Here is a 17,046-nt window from a genome sequence, read left to right on the forward strand (position 1 = left end):
GGCAGTTCGTGCGGGACTCCGGAGCCGACCGGGAGGCTCTGCAGGACCTCGTCCGACTGAGTAGCGGAGGCACCGCCCGTGACCCGCCGCCGAGTCCGGGCGATTCCTGCGCCGCCCAGGGGAGCGAGCTCCGAGCATCCTGTGGTGCGGCCACTCCTCGGGGCCAGGAGCAGGGAAGCCGAGTGCGAGAAACCCCCGGACCAGAGCTCAGCCTCTTCCCGCCTACCGAATCATCATGACCCACTTCAACAAGGGCCCTTCCTATGGGCTCTCGGCCGAAGTCAAGAACAAGGTACGCCTGGGCAAGGGTGGGGCGGGATCCCGAGGCCAGAGGTGGGATGCAGGGCGCCGCCCAGGGGACCCTGGGACGGGGGTGGCGTGGGCACTTCGCCCAGTGCGTCTTGTCTCTGGCGGGCTTCGCGGAGAGGAGATGTCGGAGCGGCGCGAGAGTCGCCGCGCGTCCCCGACCTATCCCCGGCTCCAAGCGCCGCCTCCCGGGCTCTCTTCTGGCTTTGTTCCAGCGCCGCGGGCCGGGACTGGCGGCGGGCGGTGGGTTCCTGGGCTCCTGGAATCCCGCAGCGCCTGCCTTCAGCTCCAGGAGCGGGTCTGCGGCTGCAGGACGCACCCTTCCGGGAAGGGGGCGCTCGTGCGTGGTCATTCGCCCTTAGGTGGGGTCAGTCCGCGCGGCTGGGTCCCAGCAAGCCGCCTTCGCCACCCGCTCCGGCCCGGGCTCCTGGCGGACCCTGAACCTTTTCGCACTCCAAACCCCAGGCCGAATTCAAGTGCGCGAGTAAAGTTAGGCGGTTACGTGGCCCACCTGGGTCCCCCATTGTTCCTCGCCTCTTCCCGGGTGGGAGACCGCTGAGCATCCCACGCACAGACCTCAGGGACCACCGGAAGAACGGGAGCCGTCCAGAACCCTTCACGGTTGTCGAATACCGGTGCCAATTGCTGCTGCTTCTGCGGGAAGCGGAGACAAAGCCTGAGTGCGCCGCTTTGGGAATATCTGCTGTAGACTTGAGATTTATTTTTATAAAACACTGAGAAGTTTGTAGTACGTTAGACTTCAACGATATCAAGGAAATCTTTGTGGGTTGCTTTTGTTTAGGGTTTATTTGCTGAGGCGGGCTGTAGTTTGGAGTGATTGGGCTTTGGTAACGCTCGGTTCTGCCACTTTGCCCAGCATAAGAATGCGTTGGGTTTATCTTTAGTACTTTCGGTCTGGGAAAGAGATGAGAGGCGTCCCCCTCCCCAAATCCTCTCCTTCCTTCCTCCCTCCCTGCATTCCAAGCCCATGACATCAGGGGTTTCTGGGGGGAGAGAGCAGCCAATCGGCGCGGAACTGCTCACAGAACGCTCATTGTCTCCTTTCTGCTGTTCTGGCCAAAGCGCCACAAAGGAGGGCTGCTGTGGTTTAATTCCCATTAACCTCCCGGGAGCCGAAGCATGTCAGGATTGCCACCGCACCGTCCTACCGCTTGTAGAATTCACTGGCATTGTCAGAGCTGTAACATCCCAGCGTTGGGGGTGTACGCGCTGTGGAGTGAATTATGTAGAGGCCAAGAAGCGCACCATTGTCACACCCCAAGGGAGAATTGTGGCTCTTCTCACCCCGTTATATAGTCTCCAGATCATATTATAATTCAGTTGTTAATAAGTTCTAAACAATCTCTGAAGCAAGGAGTTGATTTTAGTCTAGGCGTCCAGAATTGAAATTTAGATCTTTTACCTTGTCAAGTGTGTTGCCCATTTTAGAAGACGATTTTCTGAACATTTTTGTAAAGAACAGAAAAGTGAGTGGTTTGTGTATGACTGATTACAAACCCCACCAATTGAAAACTTGCAGAATATTGTTCACTTCTTTCCAAGGTTTGCAAGCGGAGCTTTAGGAATCCTTTCAGAGTACTCAGCATGTCCAAACTGCTGGATGTGATACCCTGGCCTGGCTTGTGCACATTAATTTTAATTTGCCCTTGTGATTCTTGGCTGGCAACAGTTGAGTCTCTACCTTTTGCCTTGTAAATGAGGTACTGATAACTTTGGCAGTCCTTTTAGAGACTTAACTTTTCTTGGACGTTAATATCCATGTTAATTTCTTTTGGCTGACTAATGAAGCAACTTCTGCCCTTTGCCTACTTATCATTGAGCAGACTGAAGGAAATGCGTGGACTGAGGCTAGATCATTGTAATTATTATACGTTTTTAAAAATAGTAAAACCTCAGCTTTCAGAACCTTTGGAAAGTTAGTTTTAACTTTAGGTTTATATAACTGTGGGTTTATCCCTTTAAGCATCAAACCATCCTTAATAACCCCTTTCATTTATATGGTTCTTTCATACAGTATTCTTTCATAGGAAGTCTTTTTTATATATATATAAATTTATTTATTTTTGGCTGCACTGGGTCTTCGTTGCTGCGCGCGCTTTCTCTAGTTGTGGCGAGCGGGGGCTACTCTTCGTTGCGGTGCGCGGGCTTCTCATTGCGGTGGCTTCTCTTGTTGCGAGCACGGCTCTAGACTCGCGGGCTTCAGTAATTGTGGCTTGCGGGCTCTAGAGCGCAGGCTCAGTAGCTGTGGCGCACCGGCTTAGTTGCTCCGCGCATGTGGGATCTTCCCCGACCAGGGCTCGAACCCGTGTCCTCTGCTTTGGCAGGCGGATTCTCAACCACTGCGCCACCAGGGAAGCCCCATAGGAAGTCTTTTGATCTCAGCAGCAGTAGAGCAGACCTCCGAGGATTCCTGGGATTATCCAACATTTACAGATCAGGATGCTGAAGCTCAGAAAGATGGGATTTGCTCAAGATCACAGAAAAATGTTGGAATATTCTAAGAATTTTAATTCTGTGAAATCTTAGTTTAGTGAGGTACTTAGGGATGTTCTGCTACATGTCACTATTGTCCACCCTCCTCCCTGCTATTTTTACTGTTCACCTGTCAGTTCCTGGCATCATGATTATTCATTTAATGCTGTTTTAATCTCTTCTGGGCTTGGAAATCAAATATCCATGTTTGCTAGTCCTTTGTATGAGATACTGCATTTCATTTGAGGGCTCAGAACCACCTGATTGAGTGGGTCTGTGGAACATGATCTTTGTCATTGCTTGGTTTGGACACCTTTTGATTTCTTCCTGCTTTTTCTTTATGTATTGCATCACTGATATGTTGCTTAAATATTAATTTTTTTTCTTAAAACCTCTTTAACAAAGTGGGGGGAGATAGTGTGGAATGGACCTTGGAGTGATGCAGATGTGGGTTCTAATCCCCCTTCTGCCACTTACTGCCTTGAATGATGTTGGGCAAATTATTTGGTATTTCTGTCCTAGTTTCCTAATCAGTAAAATGGGGGAAGTGATAGTTACCACCTCTAAACTCTGCATTGTTGAGATGTATCTGGCTTGCAGTAAGTACTCAATGACTGTGTTGTGGCTATCAGTTCTTAGTAATAGAAAACTAGTATTGGTATTATATTTCTTAGACTTGTATGTCACTGCCTCTTTAAGTATTCCATTTCTATTAAAAAAGCCTTTGGTCTTTTTATATTTGAATTGAGGAAGTATTTGATCTTAGATAGTTTTAATTAGTAAAATTTCAGGGAAAAGTCAGTAAATTTAAGATACTTGTTTGATGAGATAATAATACCTGGTAGAACATACAAACTTACTTTTTTTTTTAATAGGCAAGAAGATGTTTGAAAACAGCCTAAAAAATGTAGAATCCTTCAGCCTGCGATATAATCAGTATGTCTCTAATGACAAGAAAAGGATCATAACTTGCAATCTACAAAGACTATAATGGAGTAGAAGGTCAGGGAATATATAGAAGCTGGTGTAGATAGTTCAGTGAGGGATGGAAACACTCGTAAAGTAGTAAGGTCTTACATGTATCACACAGGTTACGCCAGGCCCTTGACTGCATCTTGGGGACCAAAGGTAAATACCTCTGTGCCTTATAAGCCATGGAAACATGACAGGCCCCAAAAGGAAGCACAGCGTTTCCTGACACTTGGCTCTGAACAAGATGTTGGAGTCAGGCGCTTTCTTGTAGAGCTGAGCATGCAGTGAAGCATACCCTCACCAGTCTTAGAGCACATGCTGCCGGGAGCTTCCTTACAGGTCTCAGGGAACGTGGAGGAAATTAGTTGTGGGGTGGGAGTGGGCGGAGCTGAAATGATCTTACCTGGGCATGTTTCTTAGGAGGAGTCTAACTGAGATACTAAGAAGAATGGAGTTGGAATGCACATTCTAACAGTTTCTGCTCCCAGGGAATGTCTGATTTGAGCAAAGTAGCTTCTCACAGAATCTTGGTTTCAAAATGGTATCCCTCAACAGATAAAAACCATTTTGGAAGGCTAATAAGCCTTTTGAAGTCTTTACTAAAATTGTAAGTCATTGAAGAGTAAGTTAAACAATCATATAGTAATAATTAAATAGGACCAAATGTCCCATGAGGCCATGCCGGCCTACCAGCCCAGTGCCACTTGGACAGCCGGTCTGCTCTGCGGATCAGAGTAACCCCAGGGTGTCTGTGGACTCCTGTTGTAAACTGTATCCGAAGATAGTCTGCCTTGTTTTCTGCTAGAGGAACAGAAGCATGGTAAAAATGTATTGATGGGTTTAGCTTTAGCTTTTTTTTTTTTTTTAACTTTACAGTTCAGAAATAGTTTTTTTAAGATTTTTTTTCGTGTGGACCGTTTTTAACGTCTTTATTGAATTTGTTACAACATTGCTTTTTTAAAAATTATTTTTGGCTGCGTTGGGTCTTCTCTAGTTGTGGCGAGCGGGGGAGGGAGGCTACTCTTCATTGTAGTGCACGGGCTTCTCATTGCAGTGGCTTCTCTTGTTGTGGAGGACCAGCTCTAGGCGTGCAGGCTCAGTAGTTGTAGCTCGTGGGCTGTAGAGCGCAGGCTCAGTAGTTGTGGCGCATGGGCTTAGTTGCTCTGCGGCATGTGGGATCTTCTCGGACCAGGGCTTGAACCTGTGTCCCCTGCATTGGCAGGTGGATTCTTAACCACTGCGCCATCAGGTTTTGGTTTTTTGGCTGCAAGGCATTTGGTATCTTAGTTCCCCGACCAGGACCAGGGATCGAATCCTCACCTCCTGTATTGGAAGGTGAAGGAAGTCTTAACCACTGGACCACCAGGGAAGTCAGTCCCCAGAAATAGGTTTTTAATTCAGAACTTTTTGTTTATTGTTTCTTTCCACCAGCAATAAGATCTCGGTCTTATTCACTGATGAGATATATCAAGATCTATATTTTAGAATATAACTTGGCACATAGTAGATGCCCAATAAATATTTGCTGATTTAATGAATTTACCCATCAGGAGTAGATTTTACCATCTCTAGAAACTGGAAAGTAACCATATTTGACAAGTCTGTGTAAAGGAATTCTGTGGTGCAAGTGTGATGTTTTTGAAGGACATGGTGATTTTTATAGTTTGCTTTTCTTGAGCAGTTTCTTTTATTAGTTAATATTACACTGAAAACTTATCAGTAAGATAATTCCTTCTTTGTTGCTGAAGTTCTTTCTTAGACTCCCAGATTAGGGAGGAACAGTAGAGGCCCCTTCTGCAAGGCTCTGTCAGATGCATCTCCCAAAAGACCTCCTTCGAAGTGGCCATTAAGCCTGCCAGGGTACTGTGCTCCTCCAGGTAGGGATGTGCCATTGTGGTTTGCCTGCTTTTTTAGTTTGTTTTCCTGTCTTGACCAAAACAGTTAAAGAAATAGACAGTTTGCTGAATTGAGAAGAGGTACCATGCTACCTCTTTAAAGATACTCAGGCTTATTTATTCTGGAATAGTAATGGGGATCATTATCAAGCTCTCTATCCTGTGATCTACAGCTTTTTACAGTCTTTCCTTTGCCTCTGTTCTTTAAGATTCCAAAAATAAGCTTGACAATGAAGACCTTGCTGCTACCATCATCAAGGAGAGGCATATCCTCTATTTCCCTATGCCTTTTCCCCTTCCAGGTGGAATCATGAGGTTAGTGTCTTTTCACTTAACAGTATATCGGGAACTACAGTTAATATTATCTGTTACATTAAAAAAAAATTTAAAGAAGAAGAAGCACAATTGGTTTTTCAACCAATTATGACCATTATACCTAAGAGAGAGAGGAAATGTTTATTTCTCGTCTCAATATGACTAGCTGGTGGAAAGGAGCTTGTTCTTAGAATTTTCTGCAAGTTTCATTTTCTTCTAGGCATTAGCCTTCTATAGCATATACCACGTGCATTGGCTTTCCTTAACTCTGAACTTGTAGCCATGGTGGGCTCTTAGCTATTATTCATATGTACTTGTGCTCAAGTTTTTGTTAAGGGTTTTTTGAGCCTGGGGTTGATACACACTGTTTGTGGGGCCTGAAGCTTATATAGTTTAGGGTTTATCATTACAAAAAGTACAAAAGAATTTTGCACATTTTATAAAAATATGACCATGGGAATCTTTGTGAACTTGAAGATGTCGGGTAGGTCCCCTCTAGGTTCCTCTCAGTGAGAAAGTAGAACCTGGGGGCCTTGGAGACTGACTGGGTTGTAATCTTGGTTCTGCCTCTTACCCTGTGAGTTTGGGCCAATAACCTGTCTGTGTCTCATCTGTAAAATGAGGATGTGCTAGTTCCTACCTTTATAGGGCTTTGGGGAGAAATAAGCAAGATAGACAATCCACGTAATGTGTTTCAAATAATGCCTAGAACCAAAAGTACACATTATGTAAATGTTAGCAATTGTTCCATTTTGCTCTGCTGGGTAGGTTCAGTCCCGTGTTCTCCTGATTAGTCTTCTAGATTTTGAGATTATCGCCAGGACTTGGACATTCAGGCACGAATCTGTTTGTATCTGAATGAGGCTTCTGGCAAATAGGGGACTAAGGAGCCAAGCAGTACCTCTCGATTTCACTTCTGTGTCAGGACTGTGATCTGCCCCCAGAGTCCTGATCCAAGCCTCCTACCCCGGCAGCCTGTGATGCATTCCTGCAGTGAAATCCTGGGGTCTCTCTCCCTGCTCTCACTCTGTCCACATTGCCCACAGGGCCACGGACTTCTGTGTAGAGCTAGAGGCCTTGTTTTCTGGGCGTGCCATTACTTGGGTTTTTCTTCCTAAGAAGTCGATTTCTGTTAGACAAGACACATCTTTCATTTCTTGGTTCAGACAGGGCTCGTATTCCTCCACAGTGGACTGATAAACATATTTACCTTGTAGTGTTGTCACTGGAGGCCTTCAGTTTTAAATGGTCTTTGCAAGGATCTACCTAGACCTGTGTGGACCTGAAGCAAGTCCATGAGTAGAGAAGCCTAATTCCTAGCTTTTCCCCAGGTGGTAGGGAGGGGACCTCTTCAACATCTTCCTTCCTCCCAGGACCAGGAAGCTTCAGGGTGTGAGCACGGGCACTGTAGGGCGGGCACATCTGCAGTGGGAAGGTCAGAAATTAGGGATGTGAGTGCAGAGAAAAGAGAAGGCCCTCTGGGCTGGGAAGGACTCTTCTGGGCAAGTCATAAGCTAAGCATTTATGGCCCTTTTCCTCTCTTCCCCCACACATTTTCTAGGGGATCCTAGCTGCTGAGTGGTGGCTAGGCATGCTGGCTATGATATCATTGTTGTTTCTTCTCTCCCCTTCTCAAATGTTTGCACACTAAACTTTCATTATCTCAAGCCTCTCTGCCTGCTTAGCGCTGCAGAAGGCTCTACAAATGGATAGAGTGCTTTATCATTGCAGTTTTCCCTCCTTCCTTTCGTTTCACGTGGGAGGAATAGAGAAAATAATCAATACCATGTGTAGCGAGTCTCTCATCATTCAAACATGTGATTCTACTTTGGATGCAAAAATAGCAACAGCAATCATACTTATAATCGAGTATAGAAATTATACTTATATTAAATAGCATATTTTGAGCTCGTTGGAGTCCTTAGCCCTTAGCAGCTGAGCTGGAACCTTAGGGCTGCTCTTCAGAGTCCACACACAGCCAGATCTCTCCCCCTGAATGGACATGCATTTGTCTCTTCTTTTCCCTTTCTTCAGAGGCCTGGATGTTGAATAAACCCCCGTCCCCCAACCTCACCTCGGCCACACTCACACACAGGCGTGGGCTTTGCCAGTCAGGCTTTCGTTCCTAAATTTCTTCCTCTGTGGGCTTCGTTTTTCCATTTTCTTTTCCTCCTTTCAGTGACAGCTCTGCTATTGACATCCTCTTCTGCAGTCAGTCTTACAGCATTTTCTAAAACATGCGTGCGGTAGGAAGCTACTTTTTATAGGGGCCAGGGGAAGAATTAAACTCTGAGGCATCTCTGCCAAATCTCTTACTGTGAACTTTTGAACCATGCTGGCAACGCCCTTTGAGACTACAGGTTCCGGGGCTGGTTTGAATCAAAGCCGCAGCAAGTTCACGGTGTATCGGTCTGCTACAGTGATGGTGGTGGTGGTTACTTTTGGTTGCACTCTCATTTCTCCATGAGTTGGAAGGACTTTATGTTAAGCCACAGTGTCTAAGGCACCACCCTGTTCCTGGTTCTTGATCCTCTGTCTGCAAGCCTGTGCTGTATTCTCTGTGTATAGCTTAGAGTTCCTATCTCAGTTTGGTTAGAGGGGTGGGGTGAGTGGGAGAACGTCCAGTGGTGGAAAAGCCTTAGACTTCGGAGCCAGACCTGGGTCCGAGTCCCTGCTGAGCCCATGACCACGGACAGGTCATCTCGGCATGAAGATGATGCATCTACCTTGGGATGCCACCTTCCTTGCCTATGAGAACCTCCTCTCTTTTTTGATCCTTATTTTGTGAATGAAATATTTGTCAGGAAGAATGCAAACCGTACCAAAATACAAAAGTAAAGAAGTGAAAGCATCCTGCATCCCTTACGCCTACCCAACTGCTTGTACAACTTTAAATATCATTTGAACATTTTAGAAAGTGAATTATAGTTTATTGTGTGGATTTCCACTATGTATTTATTCATTACTTCCCTACTGGTGGATATTGTCTTAAAACGTACTTGTGTGGAAAAGTGTGTAAGTTTTGACGTAACATTTAAATGTGTTTATAGGTATTACCAACTTGCTATCTAAACAGTTGTATAATTCCCACCAAAGGTTCAGAAGAGAAGGAAGATCTCTTCTTGATGTTAAGAACAAATAAAACTATCAAAGCAGCCTTGTCAAAATTCAAGTCACTTGCTTTAGTTCTTTATTTTCAAGCCTGGGGTCAGTGACATTTGTGACCCCTACGCCATCTGTCACCCCCACCAGACTCAAGTGGGAGTTGGCAATGAGATGAGGCCAAAGAATGGGGCGAGGGCAACTCTATATGATGAGATAATTTTTTAAATAGAAAGCTCAGAAAGCATCACAATGATCTCTCATCAAAATAGCTATCAAATAGTAGTATCAAGTAAATGGTTTTTATGGTATATTGGATTTGAAAGAGGAAATCTTTCTAGTATCTGGACAGAAGCGGCCAGTAAAGTGTAGATAGAACGTTAGGGGTGGACATTTATTGAGTTCTTAAGATTTATGTAAATTAAGTCATTGATTCTTCTCAGCACCTTCTGATGGAAGCGCTATTAATGATCTCTGATTTACTGGTGAGGAAACTGAGGCATGGTGGAGATGGAATTCTAAACAGAGCATTCAGTTTCCAGAGCCCACGCCCCTAACCATTTTAATTTGAGGCCAGAACTCGGGGAATCGGCATCTTTCAGGGGAGGAGGAGAAGGCAGACCAGAGAGGGAAGCTCCAGGTCCTTTAACAAGAAGCCAGAGGGAAGAGAGATGGGAGGGGGCCCCAGGAGTACTGCAGAGAGGCCAGGAAGAGGAAACAGGCCACTGGACTTGGCCACAGAGAGATCACTGGTGACCTTTTAAGAGATTGTTTTCAGTAGAGCAAATTTCCGGTGGGGGTTAGGAAGGAGTACTAAGTGAGGAAATGGAGAGGTTTGTCTTGAAATAAAAGAGAAACAGGACAGTGTTGGAGGCTGGCAGCAGGTTCAAAGATGTGCTTGTTTCGGACAAGATAGGGGGTAGTCTGTGCCCACTGACGGACCAAATAAAGTAAGGGCTCGATACACATGGTGGGTGGGAGCAAAGCAGCAAAGAAGCTTCTTTGCCCTGAAAAGTTGGGAAAGGAAAAGGAAAAGGACCAGGGAAACAGAACTGAGGTGGATAAGACATCCCCTTTTCTGTTGCAAGTGCTGTGTTCCTCTTCTCATGGAACCACTGATGTATGATGGTGTGTGCAGCCAGGGGTAGGATGAGAGGGTCCAGGCCAAGGCCTGCTCGCGGAATACACTGTTGATTCAGTTGCTTCTCTCTGCTGAGTACTGCTGGGGCCCCTTTGCAGCCTGGGTACTGCTGTCTCCTCAGTCCCTCGGCCCTTGACCTGGAAAGGATGCGAAGCTGGGCTTATTTTGTTCTTTGTGCTTGGGTGTCCCCTAGCAAGCCTTCATGACATCATGTCCAGGGGACCTTGGTGTTGCGGTGCAGCACTCTGATGGAGGGTGCAATGCTTCCAGAGACACTCACTTTCTCCCCACATTTCTGTGCTCTCAGATGACATTACAATCAGGTAAAATGTGGAGTTAGTTTTTACTGTTGAGATGTGGAGAGTAGCATGTGACCTCACTGAAATTTCACACCCTCTAGTTTTCATTGGGGAGAAAACAGCAGTGATATCTAGCACAGTTAATACCTCTGTAAGACTCCATTGAAATCTCTCTAGCCAGCATCTATCCTACATTTAAAAGGAGGTGTTTCAACTCTGTTCTTCGCTGGTTGGACAAAGCCATCTCGCCTATGGGCAGACTCGGCTGTAGTAAGCAGAAGAGGGTCCCCAAGAGGAGCTCCAGATGTACTGAAAGCTGACTGAGATGCTGGGATCTGTTCCTCCTTTGGCCTCCTTTCCACCCTCGTCTCATCAGTAGTTCAGAGTCAGGGGGCAATGTGTGTTTTGACTCTGTTCTGGGGTAGACAGCTGGGAGCACTTGGATGAATGTGGTCAGTGGTCTGGGAGCGGAAAGGGTTTCCCAGTTCCAGAGAGATGAGTTTACGGTTGACACTTGGGACAGTGGGGGTGGATTTCATGCCTTCTTCCTCAGGTCATAATGGACTCTGAGACTCATCCTATGAAGCAGACTTGCCGAGTAATCGATGAGGAATGAACAGACATTCCCAAGCTACTGCCGTAATTTTCCTTGTAATTATGGAAAAAGAAAGGAAGATTTTTCAGTGCTATTCACATGCCCAACTCAGATTGTTTAGGAGGCATCTAGAGTCCTGCTGAGGAGACAAGTGTTGAAAACCTGGATAGCAGCAAAAAATCTGGTGGATACCTGCAAATACTGTGATGAGTGAGGTGTAGACCCTTAAATATTCTAGGGGTGAGGCAAAGCAAACAAAAACTTGAAGAGCATCTCTGTTTTCCTTTATCTCTGGGGGCTTTCGTTAAGATCCCCTTTCTGCAAGATCTCTACAGTGACATAAAATTCAAGACCCAGCCGGCCTCCTTCCCGAGTGAGAGGATGTCCTCCAGCAAGCTTTCTCATGGGTCTCCTTCCCACCGTTGCTGCATTGGCACATGTGCTCTCTCCACTCCTGTGTGCCTCTCTGGTCGGCTCCCTAGGATTTCTTCGTTTTTATCCGTGGTCTGCCCTATGTGTGGCATTCAGAATTTCTGTGTGACTTCCATCTAAGTAGTTAGATGGTACTAAACTGTTTCTCCTGCCCCCAAAGTCCCTTCTAGGCCACATGTAGCCATTCCTGGCTGACCAGTCTCTCATGATAGGCTGTGTATGATTCTCCTAATCTTTTCTGCACCCAGTTTGCTGCTTCTCAAAACTGATGCCAGTTTGTAAATGTCCCCTTTTAGAGTGTGGCCCACAGAATTGACTACTAGGTTACAGTGGGATTATTAACTAGCTCCTCTGTTTGACTACAAAGCACTAACTCATTCTGTTTTGATCAATGCCGTCACCTGGTGAGGTGGTTCGAAGGAGGATTCCAATCCTTGCTTTGGCAAGTTGATTTTCTGAGTTTAGAGGTGACTAATTGCCTAAGATTTTATAGTTCACATACTTCTCTCACACCTGTTTCATTTAAATAATTCTTTCCTTGATTACCTCATGAGGCTGTTTCCATCAAACAAATAAGATGAGCAATAGTATTTTATAAATAATTGTAGACCTGTGCAGACCAAGATAGCATTAGCTTTTTTAGGCTCACTGAGTAAGCATTACTAGTTAGTTCTAGAACGTTGGACAGGATCTTACATATATCTTGAAGAATTTGTTTATTAAGCTAGGATCTTTCTGAATCTTGTTTCTTTTTAACTATTCCCAATTTATTTTTTATAAGTTTATTAAGTATGCCCAATAGTTTCAGATTGTTAGCTACCAGAACAGAAGAGCACAGATCTAAATCTAAGCCTCCGGGTACACATCCCTAGGAGCTCCTCCTACCTTGACGTAGATCAGCACAGTGGGCATGGTTGTTCCTTCTGACCAGGCCCTACTTCTAGGGTTACGAAACTGGACTTCAGGAGTGCCATAGACATAAGGGACTTTTATCAGAAAGTAAAACAGATATGTCCCTAGTGATCCATCTAAGATGAGATCTAGGAGATGTGACGCCCATAAAAACCAGGCATTCAAATGCAGATGCCTTTCCGTAACAAGAGAGATCTTTAGATCTGTGGCATTTCCCTAGTCTGGTAATACTATCGGTAAATAAAAAATCATTTACTGAGTACCCGCTATGGGTCAGGCATGGGCTCTAGGGGTAGAAAGATGAATGAAGCCTGTTTTGACCTCAAGAAGACATAGGCAGGTGTTCTTGGATATGCCTCACATACCTACCCTGGCTCCTGGTGATGACTACCCTGCCCCTCCCCGAGTGCACACCCTCTCTCTGTAGTCCACTCGAATATGACAGCCAGGTTCTTCAGCCTGTAGTGGAGACACCCTTGGCTTCGGGTGGGAGTGGGGAGGAGTGGGCCCCTCTCTAGGTTCCTGTTACTACTGTTTGCCAAGATTTCTCACATTGTGAGCTATTCAACGTGCACATCTTTATTAATCATTATTTCTGAGTCTAGATTTTTCTGGGAATCCAGCCTCTATGATTACTTCCTCATTGTTTAAGTTTCAACTTTCAAAATCCACCTTTAACTATGTATGTTCTAAGCTTTGTAGTCTGATGGTCATTTTCTAGATAGAGAAGACAAAGTTGACCTATTGTTTCTGCATTTTTCCTACCGTTTGTTAGTTACAGTATTTGCTTTATAGACACTGGACCAACTCCTCTTAAGTTATTTTAACATCTTTCATTTCTTGTTAGTTTCACAATATTCATACATTGAGTCATAGTATCGTTGTATTTATTTGACTATACATGTTTGGAGGGAAAAATTTGCTGATACCTTGATCTGAAGATGTGGCCGTACCTCTCAGAGAAGGGCCAACATTTAAAATGCCCTTAGACGTCACTCTGGTTTACCCCAGGCAGATGTGATTTTCTCTAGTTTTGGAATATATAGTCATTTCCTCTCAAATATTTAGTAAGTTCATGCCATAGAATGAGTCTCGGATTCTATAGTGAACTTGAAGAAGGCACGCAATCTACCTTGACATAAATGTAAAGTGATTTTCTCTAGAATTCCTACCCCCTACTCCCCATAAAATACAAACCCACTTTTAATTTTTTTAATTAAAAATTTTTTTCCAGTTTAAAGAAAAAATATATATTAAAAATACAGTTGCTCTCTGATCCCATTCTTTCTTCCCTGTAGAAACTGCTGTCTTACATTTGGTATTTACTATTCCCACAGGATCTGATTTTAATCCAGCGTTTAAAGTTGATGATAGTAGACTGAACATTTGTACTAGCTACTTCTTTTTTTTCTTTAATTTTATACTTTTTATTATTATTTATTTTAAAAGTTAAAAAAATTTTGTACAGTTTTTAAATGTTCCTTTCCATTTACAGTTTTTACAAAATATTGGCTGTATTCCCCACGTTGTACAATACATCCTTGAGCCTATCTTACACCCAGTAGTTTGTACCTCCCACCCCCAACCCCTAACTTGCCTCCCCCCCCATAACTACTAGTTCTCTATGTCTGTGAGTCTGCTTCTTTTTTGACAAACTTACTTAAAAAAAAAAAAGTTACTTCATCTCTTTCACCAGCAGTAATCTGGAAGAGAATGAGAATTTGGGATGCAAACACAGGCAGGAAGGAGAGTGGAGATGTGTGGTGATGGGAACGGACAGTGGGGATGGGCAGTATCTGAGGTGAGCCTGTCTGTGGTGGAATGCTTTTTGAATTGTAGACGGTAAAGGGAACAGGTTGCGGTGGGGTTTGGTTCATACCAGTTCCGTACTCAAGCTGATACAAAATGGCGAGTGTTAATTCTGAGGTGTGTCAGGCACTGAGATGGTCTTCCTCCTCACAATGGCCCTGGAAGGAAGGAGACAACTTGCAAGAAATGAGGTCACCAGGGTTAAGTTACTTACTTATGTCACTCTGGAACTGGGAACACAGTTTTTGGAAGTTTTTGAAATTTGACTTCAAAGCATGTGATCTTTGGTTTGTTGTATCCCCAACGTGAATACCTAAAACTTTGCAAAGGTATTTTACATGTTTGGAGGATCTGTTGGGGGAAGGGTTTAAGGTAGGTCAACCCTGTTAAAGCCTGTTCATTCTCTTGCATGAGATATCAACAAGGACAAGTGATAAAGCAAAGGAAGGGAAGCGGCATCTTGATATTTCAGATGGAAATTTACCATTCGTTTCTTGTTTGAGTCTGTTGTGGACCCAGTCTTTCTAGTCTCCCCTTATTTTAAATACCCTGCTTTATTCTTTTTTTGACAAATAACACACCTTATTTAATATTTGTCTCTTTCCACTAGAATGTCAGCTTTTAGGACAGAGACTTTGCCTTTGAACCATGCTTGTTACAAAGTGGCCATTTGAATGAAGGACAAAAGGAAGGAGTAATGCAGAAAGAAGTTGAAGGAAGAAACCAAGACACGCAAGGATCACTTGAAAGAGAGGGAAGCTGACACTGAATATGATTTTACTCAGAGAGTTTGGGGTAATGCTGGACTATTCTGGTGGCTCAGAGTGGCATCTAGTGAGAATTCAGGCACGACTGACATTTGGGGGACACTCTTGTAACCACCAGAGACAGTAACCTGTCTGTCTGCTTCAGGTTTTAACGACTGCTGGGATAAAAAATGTATTGTGGGAAGGAATATAGAGGAAAGACATGTCTTAATTCTTTAGCAGACTCTACAATATCCTGGGTGTAAGCCGGCTGTCAGACAGTTCTCGTACATATGTGATCATCACTCAGCCTCATGCCAGGTACAGCCCCCTCTTTCTACTAAATCGCGTCTTGGCCAAATGCTCCATAGAACAGTGTGGAACAGCACTGTTTGGGTCAGTTTGTGGAGATGTTTTTGAAGCTCGGTTTCCCTCGTTACTCAGTATCCCCTCTTAGGGATTCTGCGAGGGAAACTTCTCAGACCTCAGTGCCAGGCAGGGCTGGGCAATTCTTAACAGCCAGAAGGAGCGGGCTTTTATCTGATCTAGTGTCTCCCTTTACTGCTAGGAAGTTTAGGCCCTCAGGGCTTGTGTTGTTGAAGGGGATCTTTTTCTAGTGCTGTTTTGTACACGATTCACTATAAGACATGTGCATGTGGTCTGGAAGAAGACTTGGCAGACAGCAAGGAGCTTACTTCTGGGGAGGTGGGAAAGGGAGTAGGATTTGGAGGAGGGGTGAAGAGAGACGTGTGCTTTTTTGCTCTGTCTAGTGTTTCACAACTTTGTTTTCCGCATCTCTTTCCCAAAGAGCCTTTTTAGACGTTTTTCCTAATTGCCTCCCGACCTCCACCAAATTTAAAACAAAGGAACAGAGTTTGTTGGGGAGGGTCACAAATTATTGTAATATCTAAGGTGGTCTTCACTCCCTTGGGGGGCAGTATCACCCCCACTGAGAACACGTGCTCTACATACTTATACCTGTTTAATTTTTTAAAAACAAGTGCTATGGGACTTCCCTGGTGGCACAGTGGTTGAAAGTCCACCTGCCAATGCAGGGGACACGGGATCGAGCCCTGGTCCAGGAAGACCCCACATGCTACAGAGCAACTGAGCCCGTGTGCCACAACTACTGAGCCTGCGCTCTAGAGCCCGCGAGCCACAGCTGCTGAAGCCCACGTGCCACAACTACTGAAGCCCGCGTGCCTAAAGCCCGTGCTCCGCAACAAGAGAAGCCACCGCAGTGAGAAGCCCGCGCGCAGCAACGAAGAGCCAACGCAGCCAAAAATAAATAAAATAAATAAATTTATTTTTTTAAAAAAAAGGTCCTCAACAGGTGGCCTAAAAAAATAAATAAAAATAAACAAGTGCTGTTTTAGAAATCCAGAAGAAAGGCCTTTGTACTGGAGGGTGACTCCAGACTGGTGCTCTTAGCTGCTCTGAGGAGAATGCAGGGACGAGCAGAGGCTGCAGCCCCTCTGGGCATGGGCCCTGGGCTCAGAAGCACTGGATGGCAGGAGATGGTCAATCCCATCAGATGCCCTAGAGGCTTTTTTCTTAGTCTTCATTTCTTTGCTTTTTTATTGTATTTGAGAGGGGGGAGGCGGTTGGTGAGCTTTAGCGAAAAGCCTCTGGCAGGTGTTCTCAGCGACCATACAAAAGTCATTTGCAAGTGTGTCTTGATGTGAGAAGAGTTGGGAGGCCCCGCTGCAGAGAATTCGTGGGTGATGAGGCAAGGAGGCAGGGCCATGTGAGGAAGAAGGGGCTGCTGTGGACTTGAACGCACCAGGCAGAAATTCTGAAATCCACTTAGGAAGGTCAAATAAAATAAATATTAAAGAATAGTAAAGAAGTGAATGTTTATAACCAACTTGGAGGAGTGATTTTTAAACAGACTGGAGTGAAATTTCCATGCGGTGTTAATGAGATAAGATTAAGTAATTTTTGAAGCTAACTTTCTTGTTCTGAGGAGGAAATACCTGCATTTACTTCCTGCCTGATGTTCAGTAATTAAGGCTTTTTAGATGAAAAT

The 17,046-nt window shown here is 44.7% G+C and overlaps 1 protein-coding gene across 1 annotated transcript in view; it reads left to right on the forward strand.

The window, feature by feature from the left end:
* The window catches only part of CNN3 (calponin 3), a 26,954-nt gene continuing 9,908 nt past the window's right edge, over nt 1–17,046 (forward strand). The window contains exon 1 of the mRNA XM_029228127.1: nt 1–292. Coding sequence (XP_029083960.1) covers nt 236–292 — 57 coding nt within the window. The 5' untranslated portion in view covers nt 1–235. The remainder of the gene's footprint in view (nt 293–17,046) is intronic.

This window comes from Monodon monoceros, unplaced genomic scaffold (genome assembly GCF_005190385.1).
Source record: "Monodon monoceros isolate NGI ecotype Baffin Bay Population unplaced genomic scaffold, NGI_Narwhal_1 Super_Scaffold_18, whole genome shotgun sequence".
Taxonomy (NCBI): domain Eukaryota; kingdom Metazoa; phylum Chordata; class Mammalia; order Artiodactyla; family Monodontidae; genus Monodon; species Monodon monoceros.